The sequence below is a fragment of the Stegostoma tigrinum genome, chromosome 12 (genome assembly GCF_030684315.1).
Source record: "Stegostoma tigrinum isolate sSteTig4 chromosome 12, sSteTig4.hap1, whole genome shotgun sequence".
NCBI lineage: Eukaryota > Metazoa > Chordata > Chondrichthyes > Orectolobiformes > Stegostomatidae > Stegostoma > Stegostoma tigrinum.
Window position 1 is genome coordinate 59,396,515 of NC_081365.1, and position 16,723 is coordinate 59,413,237.

The 16,723-nt window shown below is 41.9% G+C and overlaps 1 protein-coding gene across 1 annotated transcript in view; it reads right to left on the minus strand.

Moving 5' to 3' along the window:
* Positions 1-16,723, minus strand: part of LOC125456902 (cilia- and flagella-associated protein 47-like) — a 478,989-nt gene that overhangs the window by 414,107 nt on the left and 48,159 nt on the right. The window contains exons 12-16 of the mRNA XM_048540417.2: positions 14,841-15,024; positions 12,856-12,909; positions 10,352-10,448; positions 7,252-7,468; positions 1,055-1,299 (exon numbers count right to left, since the gene is read on the minus strand). Coding sequence (XP_048396374.2) covers positions 1,055-1,299; positions 7,252-7,468; positions 10,352-10,448; positions 12,856-12,909; positions 14,841-15,024 — 797 coding nt within the window. The remainder of the gene's footprint in view (positions 1-1,054; positions 1,300-7,251; positions 7,469-10,351; positions 10,449-12,855; positions 12,910-14,840; positions 15,025-16,723) is intronic.

Below are 16,723 nucleotides of genomic sequence, written 5' to 3' on the forward strand. Positions count from 1 at the left end.
TGGCATGTAAATCCGCAAAACCATAAGAAATAGGGACAAAAGTAGGCCAGTTGGTCCATTGAGTTTGATCAGCCATTCAATGATATCATGGCTAATTGGATAACCTCCAATTCTATTTTCCTGTCTTTAAAAGTCTGTCCATCTCAGCCTTGAATATACTTCATGACACGGCCATTAAAGCCTTATGTCAAAGAGTCATAGAAATGTACAGCATGGAAATAGACCCTTCAATCCAACTCATCCACATCGACCAGATATGCCAAATTAATTTAGTATCATTTTCCAGCATTTGACCCATTTCCAACTCAACCCTTCTTATTCATGTACTCATCCAAATTACTTTTAAATGTTGCAATTTTACTAGCCTCCCCAGCTTCCTCTAGCTGTTCATTCCACACACGCAACATCTTCTGCATGAAAAAGTTGCCCCTTAGGTCCTTTTTAAATCTTTCCTTCTCACCTTAAACCTATGCCCTCTAGCTTTGCACAACCTCCAGGGAAAAGACTTTGTCTCTTTACCATATCCATGTCCCTCAGCACACCTATGAAGGAAAGAATTCTACAGATTCACCATTCTCAGAGAAGAATTTCCTTCAGGAGGAGGCAGTTGTATCTGCCAGTGTTATCAAAGGTGTCTCTGATGGCAGTGTCTCTGATGGTAATGTCTTTAATGGTCACATTTCTGATGGTAATTGTCTCTGATGATGGTGTTTCTGATGGTGGCATTTCTGATGAAAATGTCTCTGATGGTAGTGTCTCTAATTGTGATATTTCTGATGGTTTGCCTCTGATGGTGGTGTTTCTGATAGTATTGTCTCTGATGGTAATGTCTCTAGCGATGTTTCTGGTGCTGATGCTTCTGAAGGCGGTGTCTCTGATAGTGGTATCTTTGATGGTAAAGTTTCTGATGATGGTGTCTCTGATGGTGCTGTCTTTGATGGGTTGTGTTACTTATGATATTTATAAGTAGGAACAGTGACCTGATTAATTAACTCTCTTTATGTTCCTTCCTCCCCAGCTAGAAACCAGCCAAATTAATTTTTACACGAGATACCTCCATCAGGTCGGATAAAAAATGCGATCCCATCTTCTGAGAGAATTGGACTCCAGCTAAATTGCGCAGGGTAGTTTCGCCTGTTGTAAAGTCGCACAGTTGTTCGGAAGCCCGTTTCTGCTAGGAACCCGTAGTTTGGGGTCAGCACCAGTTCGTTGCTTGACAGCTCAAGAGCAACACAAACCACGTTTGCCAGTATTAATACACGACCAAAATGATGGTTGTTTATCTTGTAGTCTATTGACCTACATCATAAATAAAAGCGAATATTTTGGCAATAACAGCTGAAGAAACAAGCATGATTGACACAATACCTTCATTGTTAACAGAAAGTTTTGTTTAAAATCCTAGAAAGATACGAGCTCCTCTCAGTCTCGTGCACCAATCCTACAAATATTCCTGACCAGCATTAAGACTGCTTTTTTAATCTGAAGACAGATCCGTCCTTTATTGCATTGCCAAATGTGATAGAAATTAAAGCACAGCAAATACTTATTGGGAAAGGGAGAACAGTATGTAAGTAGGACCCACAATTATCATGCAAATAAATGAAACTTACCAATTGTAACATCCACAATTTAAAACAACTTCAAATTGTGCCCATTTCAAGGCAGCATTCAGATTTTCAAACTACATTTAGGAGTCCAAGATGTCACTTCACCAAGGCTCATAAGCCTGTCAAATGCCAACTTTATACATCGTAGCTGTCATTGTTAGCTGAACATTACAAGTTAGTATTTTAAAGGACAGTTGCCTCAATTCATCAAACTTCACTGCCTGTTCTAATACCTCAGCAACAGTCTTACAAGTTACTCTTGATACTCAAGTGACTGTATCAAATTACAAGTTGTTGTCATATTCAATTCTGAAACTTCCTGTAGAAATGCTGTCATCAGCTTATTTAGTTAGCACACTGTCAGTGTGGACTTGAGCCACATAAATCATGACATTCCGGTGTTCAGCCTCTCCTTTCACGTTTCTGTGAATTAGCTGTGCTTTTACCCAGGCAGCAATTGTGGTGTCAAAACTAAAATCAGCATTAATCGATGAAAGAGTTCATGCTCTTGATTCTTACCCAGTAATCTCTGCTGGAACTGTGAGATTGCACAGTTAGGTAAGGACATGATCAGGTTTAGCTGTCATGCCTTCATTAAGAAATAACGCACAATCTCATTGGATCTAAGTAAGGGTCAATTTGAAGATTTGAGACGGAATTAAATGACAAGACCAGGGAGGCCCATCTCAATGTCAAGAATATTTCTCACCATCTGTTCTGCTTTCAATGAGTGGCATGGTGAGTTTCTTCCTGGGCAGTGGGAAGTTGCCAATTAATGGTGATTAGCTTGTTAAATGACTTGTTAACCGCCCAAGATAATAAAATGTGAGGCTGGATGAACACAGCAGGCCAAGCAGCATCTCAGGAGCACAAAAGCTGACGTTTCGGGCCTAGACCGAAACCTGATACAACAAACCTGCCATTCCAGGAATCTGAGATAACAAGGTGTAGAGCACCGTAGGTCAAGCAGCATCAGAGGAGCAGGAAGGCTGACATTTCGGGCGGAGACCCTTCTTCCGAAATTGGGGAGGGGAAAGAGTTTCTGAAATAAATACGGAGAGAGGGGGAGGAGGATAGAAGATGGATAAAGGAGAAGACAGGGTGAGAGGAGACAGACAGGTCAACAAGGCAGAGATGGAGCCAGTAAAGGTGAATGTAGGTGGGGAGTTAGGGAGGAGATAGGCCAGTCCAGGAGGACGGACAAGTCAAGGAAGTGGGATGGGGTTAGTAGGTAGAAGATGGGGGTGGGGCTTGAGCTGGGAGGAGGGCATTGGTGGGAGGAAGGACTGTCAGGGAGACAGGGGCAAATTGGGCTGGTTTTGGGATGCGGTAGGGGGAGGGGAGATTTTGAAGCTTGTGAAGTCCGCATTGATACCATTGGGCTGCAGGGTTCCCAAGCAGAATATGAGTTGCTCTTCCTGCAACCTTCGGGTGGCATCGCTGTGGCACTGCAGGGGGCGCAGGATGGACATGTTGTCTCAGGAATGGAGGGGGAGTTGAAACGGTTCGGGACTGGGAGGTGCAGTTGTTTAGTGCAAACTGACTGTGGGTGTTCTGCAAAGTGGTCACCAAGCCTCCACTTGGTTTCCCCAATGTAGAGGAGGCCACAACGGGTACAGCAGATACAGTATATCACATTAGCAGATGTGCAGGTGAACATCTGCTTGATGTGGGAAGTCTTCTTGGGTGCTTGGATGGGGTTGAGGGGGGATGTGTAAGGGCAGGTGTAGCACTTTCTGCGGTTGCAGGGGAAAGTTCTGGGTGTGGTGGGGCTGGAAGGGAGTTTGGGACAGACAAGGGAGTCTTGGAGACAGTGGTCCCCCTGGAAAGCAGATAAGGGTGGGGAGGGAAAAATGACTTTGGTGGTGGGGCCGGATTGCAGATGACAGAAGTGTCGGAGGATGGTGCATTAGATTCGGATGTTGGTGGGGTGGTATGAGAGATTAGATTCCCTACAGTGTGGAAACAGGCCCTTCGGCACAACAAGTCCACACCGCCTCTTGGAGCATCCCACCCAGACCCCTCCCCCTATAACCCACACACCCCTGATCACAACGGGCAATTTTAGCATAGCCAACTCACCTAGCCTGCACATCTTTGGACTGTGGGAGGAAACTGGAGCACCTGGAGGTAACCCACGCAGACACGGGAAGAATGTGCAAACTCCGCACAGAGGCTGGAATCAAACCTGGGTCCCTGGCGCTGTGAGGCTGCAGTGCTAACCCCTGAGCCACTGTGCTGCCTGAGGGGGGATTCTGTTTTGGTTATTATTGGGGGAGGAGGTGTGAGGGACGAGTTGCGGGAAATGTGGGATACACGGTTGAGGGCATTCTCGACCACTGAGGGAGGGAAATTGCAGTCCTTGAAAAACGAGGACATCTGGGATGTACGGGAGTGAAATACCTCATCCTGGGAGCAGGTGTGGCGGAGGCAAAGGAATTGGGAATAGGGGATGGCATTTTTGCAGGAAGGTGGGTGGGAGGAGGTGTATTCTAGGTAGCTGTAGGAGTTGATAGGCTTGAAATAGATATCGGTTTTGAGGTGGTTGCAAAATGTGGAAACAGAGAGGTCCACGAAGGAGAGAGAGGTATTAGAAATGGTCCAGGTGAACTTAAGGTTGGGGTGGAAGGTGTTGGTGAAGCGGATAACTGTTCGAGCTCCTCATGGGAGCACAAGGCTGCACCGATATAGTCATCAATGTAACAGAGGAAGAGGTGGGATTTAGGACCAGTGTAGCTACAGACGAGTCTGTAGGAAGTGGGAGGAATTGAAAGAGAAGTTATTGAGGGTGAGGACGAGTTCGGCAAATTGGATGAGGGTGTCAGTGGAGGGGGAAAGATCGGTCCTGTGGGACAGGAAGAAGCCGAGGGCTTCTAGGCCATTTGTATGGGGAATGCAGCTGTACAGGGGACTGTACATCCATGGTAAGGACGAAGTGTTGGAGACCGGGGAATTAGAAGTTCTGGAGGAGGTGGAGGGTGGTGTCACAAACGTAGGTTGAGAGTTCCTGGACCAAGGGGGAAAAAATGGAGTCAAAATAGGTGGAGATAAGTTTGGTGGGGCAGGAGCAGGCACAGACAATGTGTCAACCAGGGCAGCCAGGTTTGTGGATTTCAGGAAGGAGATAGAAGCGGGCGGTGTGCGGTTGGGGAACGATGAGGTTGGAAGCTGTGGGTGGGAGGTCACCTGAAATGATGAGGTTTTGGATGGTTTGGGAGATGATGTTTCGGTGGTCGGGGGTGAGGTCATTATCAAGGGGGTGGTAGGAGGAGGTGTCGGAGAGTTGCCGCCTGGCCTCGGCAATGTGGAGGTCAGTGCGTGATACTATAACTGCGCCTCCCTTGTCAGCGGGTTTTATGATGAGGTTGGGATTGGAACGGAGGGCTGCACGTTCTGCGGGGTAGAGGTTGGAGTGGGTGAGAGGGGTGAAGAGGTTGAGGCGATTGATGTCTCAACAGCAGTTGGAGATGAAGAGGTTGAGGGAGGGTAGGAGGCCTTGGGGTGGTGTCCAGGAGGACAAGATGTGTTGGAGGCAGGAGAAGGGGCCAGTAAAGGGACGGTTAGGCTCATGGTTAAAGAAATAAGTGTGGAGGCAGAATCTCTGATTCCAAGAATCATGCTGTGCAACCCTTATTTTGCCCTCTGCTCCGAGAATCTCCCACAACAGGAAACAACATTTCTACATAGAATCCCTACAGTGTGGAAACACGACAATCGGCCCAACAAGTCTGCACCACCCCCCCGGGAAGAGCAACTCACCGCCCACCCTTTTCTCTGTAACACTGCATTTCCATGGCCAATCCACACAAGCTGCACACTCCTGCCTATACACCTGACCTGCACATCTTTGGACTGTGGGAGGAAACTGGAGCGCTCAGCCGAAACCCTCGCAGTCACAGGGAAATACTCTACACAGACAGAAACCCAAGGGTGGGATTGAACTTAGGTCCCTGGTGCTGTGAAGCAGCAGTGCTGACCACTGAGCCACCATCTTAGCTGTCAAGTTCACTAAGAATCTTGCATGTTTCAATAAGTCTCAGTCTTCTGAATGTGTACAGCCCAATCAACTCAATCTCTCCTCAGAACGCAGTCCCTACATGCCTGGTTTCAGCCTAGTGATCCTTCTCTGGATTGCCTCCAATGCCAGCAGAATCTTTCCTTAGCTAAGAGCTCCAAAATGTTTCACAGTATTCTAGCTGTGGTCTGATAAGTGCCATGTGTAGTTTTCACAAGGCCTCCCTATTTTTATACTCAGTTCTCTTTGAAATAAAGGCCAATGATCCATTTGCCTTCCCTACATAATGAAACATTAACTCAGATATTTTACTTCACAGATGAACTTGGGTGCTAGCTTTTTGTAATTTGTTCATGGGGACTCCCTAGGTTTCTGCACTGCTCTCTATTTAAATAATATTCTGCTCTTCTATTTTCCCCGTTTAACCTGTCTGTATCCTTTTCAGACTCTTCAAGTCATTTTCACTACTTGCATTCCCACCTATCTGTATGTCATCCACAAACTTAGCCATAGTGCATTCACTTTCCTTATCCAAGCCATCAATATAGATGGAAATAATTATGGTTGTCGTACTAATTCTGGTGGCACACCACTAGTTACAATTTCTTAGCCTGAAAATACCCTGCCTTATCCTAACACTCTGTCTTTCACCAGCAAACCAATCGTCTATCCATGCTAATATCACGGTGTTGCCCGTGCTTTATTTCATCCGCATGGTGGCTCAGTGGTTAGCCTACTGCCTCACAGCACTCGGGACTTTGGTTCAATTCCACTCTTGGGCGACTGTGTGTGGAGTTTGCACATTGTCCTCATGTCTGTGTGCGTTTCCTCAGCTCCAGTCTCCTCCCACAGTCCAAAGATGTGCAAGCTAGGTAGATCGGCCATGCTAATTTGCCTGTAGTGTTCAGGGATGCCTAGCTTAGGTGCGTTATAAGGAAATGGGGCTGGGTGGAAATGCTCTGAGGGTCAGTGTGGACCTGTTGGGCCAAAGGGCCTGTTTTCACACCGTAGGGATTCTACGATACTAACCCCAATACCATAGGCTCTTACCTTATTCAGTAACTTAATGTGTGGTACGTCACTAAATGCCTTCTGAAAATCCAAACATATTCAACCCATTGCCACCCCCTTATCTATCCTACTTGCTAACTTCTCCAAGAATTCTAATCTGGAAATTGAGCCCAACTTTAATTATGCCTTTTTAAACATTCATTATTTTTCCAAGATCCTTCAGCATAATAAGTTGATACATGCAGGCAAAATCTTTCAGTAAGGCAATGACATCTCCGTGGCCTAAGATCTCAAAAGGTAAGAACAATAACTTGGGCTTAACTTGCGACAACATCAAAACATACTCGGCAGTGTAGAGATGAAATTGACAATGGGCAAGGACGCAAATTGCACAGTATTGTAATGGTTACCCACAAGATGTCCATCTCACATTTGTTTAAGTGGCCTTGAATAGAAATGAATGTTAGATTGACATATGAGAGGCAAAAAAGGCTATTTTTCCTGCTTTGTTACCACGTTCATATTCAAGGAACCAAAACCAACCTATATTTATTTATGTTCACCCAAAGTTTGCTCTCCTATTGAGAAACAAAGCAATTATTCTTTGAAACTTACTTTTGAAACACTCCCTCTGATGTAGATTCAAATATTATTGGAAGGCAAGCTGCAGACAAGGGTGGTACCACCTGAGTTAAAGGGCTGGACTCTCGGAGTTCTGGATAGTCAGTTGTCACTTCAATTAGAATATGAGTGGGTAAGTTGTTCACAATATTTAAAATCTGCTTTGATGTTGAATATACACAAACAGTTCCAAAGTCAATTGTAGTTGGGCCTGAAGTTAAAACAAAAACATAATTCAAAAAAGTTGCACCAAACAAATTGTCTTTGTCATGGATGAAATGCAATCACACAAAAGACAAAGGGTAGCATTTCTTTGATCATTAAATACATTTTCCAAGATCAAAACCTGAGGGAGTGAGTGCTGGATTCTTCCTACTTAAACAAAAGAAAAGTGGAATGGTATACAGTTCATAGTGGAGTAATGTTACAATAACAATGATAATATTGTTGCTTATATTTGATATGTTTAATCTCATGAATTAATTTGTCACCAAAATTACTGTTAAAGCTTACCCTAATTAAAGTTGTTTATAATTAAGATTTAAATATGACCATTTTTAAAACTCTGCTTTACTTTTGTTCGTTAAAGGGAGTAATTTGCAAGGGAACAGAGTAAAAACAAACTTAAAGATTCAAATATTTATTCTCCAACTATACTTAGTGAATTATTAAGTCCCATCACTTTCTGAAAATAGTGCTTTTGATTCTGTTTTAACTCACTATCTAAGATCACACATTAAGAATTGCTAATTGTGTAAAATCTCAGAAAGGGCTACTCCAGTTTTTGATCTGAGACCCTTTCCAGTAAACATATTAGAAAATATATAAACAAAAGAAGACTAGTCAATACATTTCTAAAATTATAGAGGGATAAAATAGCTTAGAAGTGAGTTCTGTTTAAAAAAATGTGTAAGAATTGAATTTCCACATAATCTTATAAATAATTTGAGATAAGGTTTTAAGTACACCCAGGTATCCACATCCGCAAGCAACAAAAGCATCTCAATGAGAAGACCAATGTGTAGGAGAAACTCTTATCAGATTTTAGAATTAGATTGGATTTACTTAGAAATTAAGAAAATGAAGATCTCTGATTAAACCTATGGCCAGAAACTGTGTGTAATTGTTTAATTAAATGTTGGAAGTGTCAATATTTTGAGATTCAAAAGCAACATGCTATAGATGATGGAAACCTGAACTAAGAACTGAAAACACTGTTGGCAGACCTAGCAGCATCAATGGAAAAGACATGAAGTTCATATTTGCCCCTTCATCAGAACTCAAGGGTGATCCAGCAGCTGATTAAAAAACCCAGGCAATCCCAACTTGGCCACTTCAGGGAGCAGTCAGAAAACTGTTATCATTCTCCTATCTCCTTAAGGGATTATATTCCAACTCCAAGAGCTGCCAACAAATAGAGAATTAACAAGACTGGGATTGCACCAAGCTCAGAGAAGCACATGTGGTTAACAACTGGGTCGGGGGGATTCAGTCTTAGAGGGCAGCATGTTGCAGAGTAAATATGCAAGGACGAACCAGACAGGGAACAATCAAGGCCACAGTGAAACCTATTGCAGAATAACCTGGAGCAATAGTAACAAACTCCACAAAAAAGCAGGGAGGCACAGTGGCTCAGTGGTTAGCACTGCTGCCTCACAGAGCCAGGAGCCCAGGCTCATTTCCACCCTCAGGTGACTGTCTGAGTCAAGTTTGCACATTCTCCCTGTGTCTGCATAGGTTTCCTCCCACAGTCCAAAGATGTACAGGCTAGATGGATTGGCCATGCTAAATTGTCCATAGCGATTCGGGGAGATGGGTCTGGGTGGGATTCTCTGAGGGTTAGTGTGTACTTGTTGAGCCAAAGGGCCTGTTTCCACGCTGTAGGGATTCTATGTCAGTAAGAGACATATTAGTATGGAAAAGATGAAAGTCTGTAGTAAGCATGTACAATAAGACCCCTAGTAACTAGATCAACACAAGCCCATTCTTTTTACTGGCTTAAAATTTAGATGTTAAACATTTATGTGGAAAAAACAAACCCTACCTCTTTACATTGATTTGAAAATAAATTACTATCAACATACACTCTCTTCATCTCTGAAGTTTTATAATCATTGCTCTCCACACATCACTACCTTTGGCATTCTTTGGATGATCTCACAATGGGGCAATTGAAAGAGGCAAACCCCGAGGGCGACATCAACTGACTGACAGGATTGTCACCCATTAAGCACCACACTCCATTGATCCAAACTAATTTCCTTGACATATTCAGACCCATTATCCAAGTTGCCACTGTCGAAAGGGAACACTTAAGATTTAAACCTTAGATGAACAATTAATATTTAACCACTAGCATAAATGGTTGGGAAAAGATATGCGACAAATACTTACATTTCAATAAACTGTACCTGCAGACGCAATCTTCTGACCAGAAAATAATGACCTTAACAAACTGACTATTCAGAAACAAACAAGAAAATGGTGGTGCAGTGGTAATGTCACTGAAGTAGTAATTCATCAGCTCAGGCCAATGCTTTGGTGACATGGTTTCAAATCTTGCCATAGCAGCTGCTGGAATTTAAATTTGACAACTGAACCTAAAATGTGAAGTTAATCTTCATAGTAGTGAAAAAATCATTTAGGGAGAGAAGTCTCCCGTCCTTCTTATCTTGTCCTAGCCTACAGGAAACTGACCCATAGCAATGTATCAGAGATAATGGGAACTGCAGATGCTGGAGATTCCAAGATAATAAAATGTGAGGCTGGATGAACACAGCAGGCCAAGCAGCATCTCAGGAGCACAAGAGCTGACGTTTCAGGCCTAGACCCTTCATCAGAGCTGATGAAGGGTCTAGGCCCGAAACGTCAGCTTTTGTGCTCCTGAGATGCTGCTTGGCCTGCTGTGTTCATCCAGCCTCACATTTTATTACCATAGCAATGTAGTTGATTTTTAACTGCCTTCTGAAAAGGCCTAACAAGCCACTCAATTCAAGTGCAATTAGAAATGGGCAACAAACCGTAGCTTTGGTAGTTATGTCTACGTCACAAGAAAAAACCATTTATCTGGATCACTTATAAACACTTATCCTACCAATGGATATTTGATGAATTTGCTGCGGTGTCAGAATCAAACTGCAATCCAATTCCTCTTGAAGTGAAGATGGAACAGCATTAAGGCCATCTCTAGCCTATGGTAAATAATTGAAAACAGAGTAAATGTGCTTGTAGTGAATGGAAAAAACAGTAAAATGACCCCCCAACCAAAAACACTATGCCAGTAATATCAATAAATACACTGCCTATTGTTTCCAAACATTATTTTTTCTAGTTTATTAAATAAACTATCTAATTTTCCCACTAAATTTTACTTGGAAACTAATCTGAATGCTTAACTCTGTTCCCCAGTTCTCCTCTGTGTTTTTAGCAACAACTCTTCCTTAAGTAGCACTTCTGTTTTCCTTCCCTTTCCTTTTCACAAAAGTGGCATGATATGAATTTGTAGATTGACCTGAATTTAGCATTGGTTTCTGTTGATGATTAGTTGCAGATTTCACTACTCTTGAAACTGACCACTTCTTCAGGATTTCACACAAGTCTGAGTAAATGGAGAAATTCCAAAGTTGCTTTCTGTCATTCACTACTCTGTTCGAGATTGTGTTATGGACTGTGTCATCACAGCCAATGATCATTGTAATTACCTCATATGGAACCAACTTCCCTTTCTTCACTCTCACAGCACTGTTTGAAACTCAATAAAACGTTTCAACATGTTCAATCAGGTATAACTGAGTTTCTAAAAACCAAAAGAACTGCAGATGCTGTAAATCAGGAACAAAAACAAAGTTGCTGGAAAAGCTCAGCTGGTCTGGCAGCATCTGCAGAGGAGAAAACAGAGTTAACGTTTTGGGTCTGATGACCCTTCCTCAGAACTCAGGAAGGGTCACCGGGCCCAAAATGTTAACTCTGCTTTCTCCTCCGCAGACGCTGCCAGACCTGCTGAGCTTTTCCAGCAACTTTGTTTTTATAACTGGGTTTCTACCAGCAGTGTAAGCAACAACAATTGCAGAGCATCAGATCCAGTCATAAAATATAATTTTATATTTCTGGACTGTTCAAACAAAACACTGGACCTTGAAACAAATTTATTTTGTGCAGTTTCTCATTATATCAAATGATTATTTGTCTTGATGCAACATAATTAAAAAGTAATTGAATTTTAATACATTTCATTCCCTGATTGGCTGTCCATGTGAATTTTCTAATCTCACCAGCTACAGGGGGAGCTTGATGACATCACAACGGCTCCGTACTAGGAACCTCCATTAAAGAAAGCTGCAAGGGGACATCTGTCCTCTCAAGTGCATTCAAAAGATCCTATAGGAGCACCTAAAGAAGGGCAGAAGACCTATCCTACAATATTTACGCTTAGCCCTTTTCGCCCTCAATGAATATTGCAAAAAAAATTCATTAGTTTTTTGCCTCATCTCTGCTTCTGGGATCTTGAGTGAAAATGTCCCAAGTATATTCCTACAACTATGAATACATCAGCTTCAAAAGTAATTCATTAACTGAAAATTGGACCCTGACAGCTGATACATAAGTGGCAGACAGAAAGATTTAGTTTGCTCAAGTTTGATCAGTTGCTTATTCCAGGCGGTAGCAGCAAACACAAGAAAGCCGTGGTTGCATGTCCAATGGACAAGATGTTAATAATTGGGCTGAAAATGGTCACAAAAGGCAGTAAAAAGACCATCAAGTAAGAGAAAATAATTAGTCTGCCCAGCAGAAATTATGTGCATGCATTTTCTTGTTTCAGGTGATACCTTGAGTAGCATATCTGTGTATGTTCAATTGTACTTTGTCTGCTAATATACTTCCAGTGTAAATTGTTTGTTTTCTAAGATAGAGCTTAAATTGATTGTAAGTGAATGATATTGGAACAATTCAAATGAACAATTTATTTTAATGCTCGCATATTGTACAAGTCTTCATTTTTACCTTCGCCTTCTTTCTCATCAGCAAAAGCCCCACAATTATCTGAAGTTAAAAACTTCTCAGCTAATTGTCAGATCTTTCCCAAAGCCAAGTCATCTGTGGGAATGACTGCAAGGTATTCATAAATTTAAGTAATATTTTATTTGTGGAATTTTCTTCTTCAGTGGATGAAGGATGTTCCATCAATGAATATATTCAAGTATGAGATCAATAGATTTTTGTGCACTTCCCATGGCAGTTCAAAAGTGAACAGAATTTGTTGCTTGATTGATTGAGATTCAATCATCATTCAAACAGTTTTCCTCCACATCTGCTATATTTTCACAACTCATTCGTGAGGATGTTTGAAGAATTATTTTTAAAAATATTTTATTGCTGCAATAATTTTTCTCCCACGTTGCTTGCAGAAGTATCCGGGAGATGAACTTGCACAAGGGGTGGCAATCCTCTCCAGAAAGCTTTGCAGCAAGCCTTCCTGGAAACATAGCGTGTGGATGTTGGAGTAGGAAAAGGTTCATTTTTGTTACACCTCTAACTACTCCAATTCCCTTCCCCACTTTCCTACAACCCAATTCAGAATAGTCTACTTTTGTAACTTACCTTTGCAAAATGGTCCATTGTACCCGTGGAACCTTTGTCATGACAGGATAATACCTTAAGAAGGAAAGACAGAACAAAAATATTATGTAAAGAAAGAAGTACAAAGGTACAAGTTGGCCTGGCATAAGCAAGATTACTCAGTGCTTCAAGTTATACATTTACAAAATACAGCTGAAGATGGAAAACTGAAATAAGATTTAAAAATGCTGGAAAATATTCAGCCAAACAGCATGCGTGATAGACTTACATCAGAATTTAAGGAAAGGTTATTTTTTGTTTGTCACCACTCTGAAGATAGCTCATGAAATTGAAACATTGATCTTGCTGAACACAGGGGGCAAGTGAGCCTGCAATTTTGGTTTGGCGCACTACATGCAAACTTCCGGACATGGTCCTGCCACACAACAGTTTTGATGTGATTTGAAGTATGGGGTTTTTTGCAGAGGGAACCCATACAACAGTGGTGAGCCATCAATTTAACATGCAAACAAGTCAAGTGGTCGCTCAACGAAGCACAAAAAGCCATCTCAGAGGTGAACCATGGGAAATATAGGCCACATCACGGTGGGAAGGCAGTCAGAGAGATGGTGCATTTTTGAGTGCTGCATTAAAAAAGGAAGGATCAGGTAACTCATCATTCAGTGTTTTGATTTTGAGGAGAGTTTCATCTGTAAGCACTGGATCAATTGGGTGAGGTAGAGGAGGGAGAGGGAGTGAACCTTGAGGGGTTAGTGAGGTAGAGTGGGAGTGTCCAAGCAGTTGATATTGTATATTTGCTATCAAGAAAGGTAATCTCTGGAACTGGGCCTCAGTGACTTCCATCGGGTATAACAAAGAAGAACAGGTTTCCTGGGGGACAGAGCATCAGTGCTGCCAGAGGATGTTTCAACAAAGGAAAATCATGGGAGAATTGTAAGCATTCATAGGGGTGCACTTCACACCGCCCCCCCACCCCCCGACCCCGATCACAGAGGCACATGCTGGCAGTACCTGTTAAAGTGAGGGTCAGGCTGTACTTTCATGTCACTGGGTGCTTTCAAGGGGCATCACTGGCCCTGACTATGAACTCGCAAGCGAATGCTCATCACAATGTAAAGCAGATAACTGATACCCCATTTGAATAGGCATCAGATTATACTAAATTCACTACTAATCAAGTCTTGCAAATGGAGGGCAATATGATTTGCCTCCATCTCTGGACTCCTTGAAGAGAAGCTAGTATCATGCATAAAGAGGTAAGATTCCATTCTTTCAACGTAAGTTTGCTGTGCAAATGGGCAAGACACTTAAGCAGATTTTTACAGAATCCTTACAATACGAAAGCAGCTCATTCACCCCATTGAGTCCACATCGACTCTCCGAAGAGCACCCATCCAGACACGCTCCCTACCTATTCCTGTAACCCTGCACTTCCCATGGCAGATCTACTTAGCCTGCACATCCCTGAACACTGATGGCAATTTAACATGGCCAATCCACCTAACTTACACATCTTTGGACCATGGGCGGAAACTAGAGCACCCTGAGGAAACTCATGCAGACTCATGGAGAACATGCAAACTCGACATGGACAGTTGCCTGTCACAAGTGCATGAGGAAAAGGCAACACAAGACAGCAATATCACATGTGTCTGATCCTCTGGAGGTAGTGAAAGGCTTAACTCTTTCACTAATTACTTTGCAAGAGAAAAAGACACATAACTCCAAGAAAGGGCTTGACCTCAATCTTGATCTTCAAAAGTCCAACAATCACAACAAAGAGTGTAATTGGATTTACCAGGAAACTGCGACAGCTACCGGGTGCCACTTGAGTGAGTTGATCCCGATGTCGGAGTCCTGACCCAAAAACGAAGAGTAAGCCCACACATTCAGTTCCAGCCTCTGCCGTTGAATAATTTCCAGCATTTTCTGTTTCTATTTCTAATTATAACATTACTGCTACATAATTTTACCATAAAAGTCGAACTGAAATGAAACCAACTTACTGGTTTTTCTCCAAGATTGCTGTGTTTGACTTTAAGCTTGGACTTTCTAGCTGGTGGCACTGCAGAACATATTTTTAGTGGCTGTCTCGATGGCATAAAGGGTATGACTTTGGGATATGGAGAGTCTAGTCCTTCTGCAGGTCTCAAACCAATATCTTTTGCATTGTTAAATTGTTCAAATTCTCTAAAGATAGAGAATGAGCTGGTTTTATAATAATGCTACAGTATATCTGGTAATTTAAATATCTTGTTAAAAGTCAATTGTAAATCATTTCCCACTGCTGGATTACAACTAAAAGTGCATATTTTTTGAAAAATATTAGATGCAACTAATCTTTCCAGAGCAATTCCTTTGTTCTGATACTTTATCCTGCTCATAACAAAGATAACAATTTCACAAAATATTCTCCATATCTTTAATTATTTTGAGCAAACGCAGTTAAGAACAAAAAGTTATGCTCAACACATCAATAATATGAAGAACCACATGCATAAATAAAACTATAATTCCGAATTGGAACTCAAGATTCATGATAGCTACATATATTGGAGTGTAAACCAGATCACCAAAATGAAACTTTAACAAGATTTTGATCAGCATTGCTGACAGGCAGCAGGTGAAAACAAGAGTTGGGCAGCAACTGCTTGTCAATCCTAAAGAAGAATGCAACTGAAACCATGAACATTTAATACCTGAGCAGTAAAGGTGAGAAGGTTTGGAAAAATTAAGCTTTTATTCATTAATTATGTTCGGAGTAATAACAAGTCAGCCACACCTACCAGCAATAATGTTAAAAAGTGTAACTAAGCATTAATTTGCTCAGGTTCTAGCAAGTTCAAGAACTGATACCACTCTTCTCAAAGCCCAAACCCTTTCTGCACAATGCCACAACACAAAACCTCTTCCAAAATCATGCTTCATCCTACCTCAGAGATTTTTAAAATCTTTTTTGGAATCTCGCTCTTTGTTTCTCTGCTAGCTCATGACATAATCTCAAGTGTCAAATATACCTGTTGTATGCCATACATCAGCCCTTCCCAACGCAATGTTTCATTCCAATTTGAGAGCTCAAGTTACTTCAGTTTTTCCGCTTAACTTAGGTCTCAATAACTAGTCATCAGCTATGTGACTGTTCTTTCCCTGATTGCAATACAATGTATCTGGGAGATAGATTCCTGAGCCATATCTGTTCCAGGTTGACCGAAAACCACAGTGCAGAAATGAAGGAGTGAGTGGCTCAAGCTGGTCCTCAAAATCTGAATTGCAACTGGCAGCATCTAAAGTCTCCTAAAGCTAGTAAATTTGCAGATGTGTATGCAACATGTCACCATTTTCCTCCCCTGGTAATCAAGTCCCTGAACTGTAAATCATTGAAACATAGCAAAGGGAAGAAATAGATAGTTCAGGGATCACAAAAGCCAATGACAGTGGAAACATTGATATGTATATTTTACATATGAGGCTCTGGAGATTGAAAATGATTAAAAAGGCAGTGGAAAAAACAGAAAAAATGAGGAATGATTTTTTGTGCAGAGCATCAGGGGTCTCAATGGGACCTGCAAAGGAGGCCCCATCACCTTCACCAACACCACCCACAAAGCGAAAGGTGCCAGGTTCCTCACATGTGGGTTAGAAGTCAGCAGCAGCACAACAAAGTCCAATGTGGTCATTAACTGGCCACAATTTTCAATCCTCATTGAGTATAGGATTAGAGGAGAACAACAGAGTTGCATTTATTGTGCCACTTTTCAAAAAAGGGATAAATCAGAAAACTATAGCCTAATATCAGTAGGTGGGCATGTTGTCAGAAACTACAATCAGGGACAACCTAACCTTTAATTTTGAAAGGCATTGTTTAATTAAGGAATATTGGCATGGATTT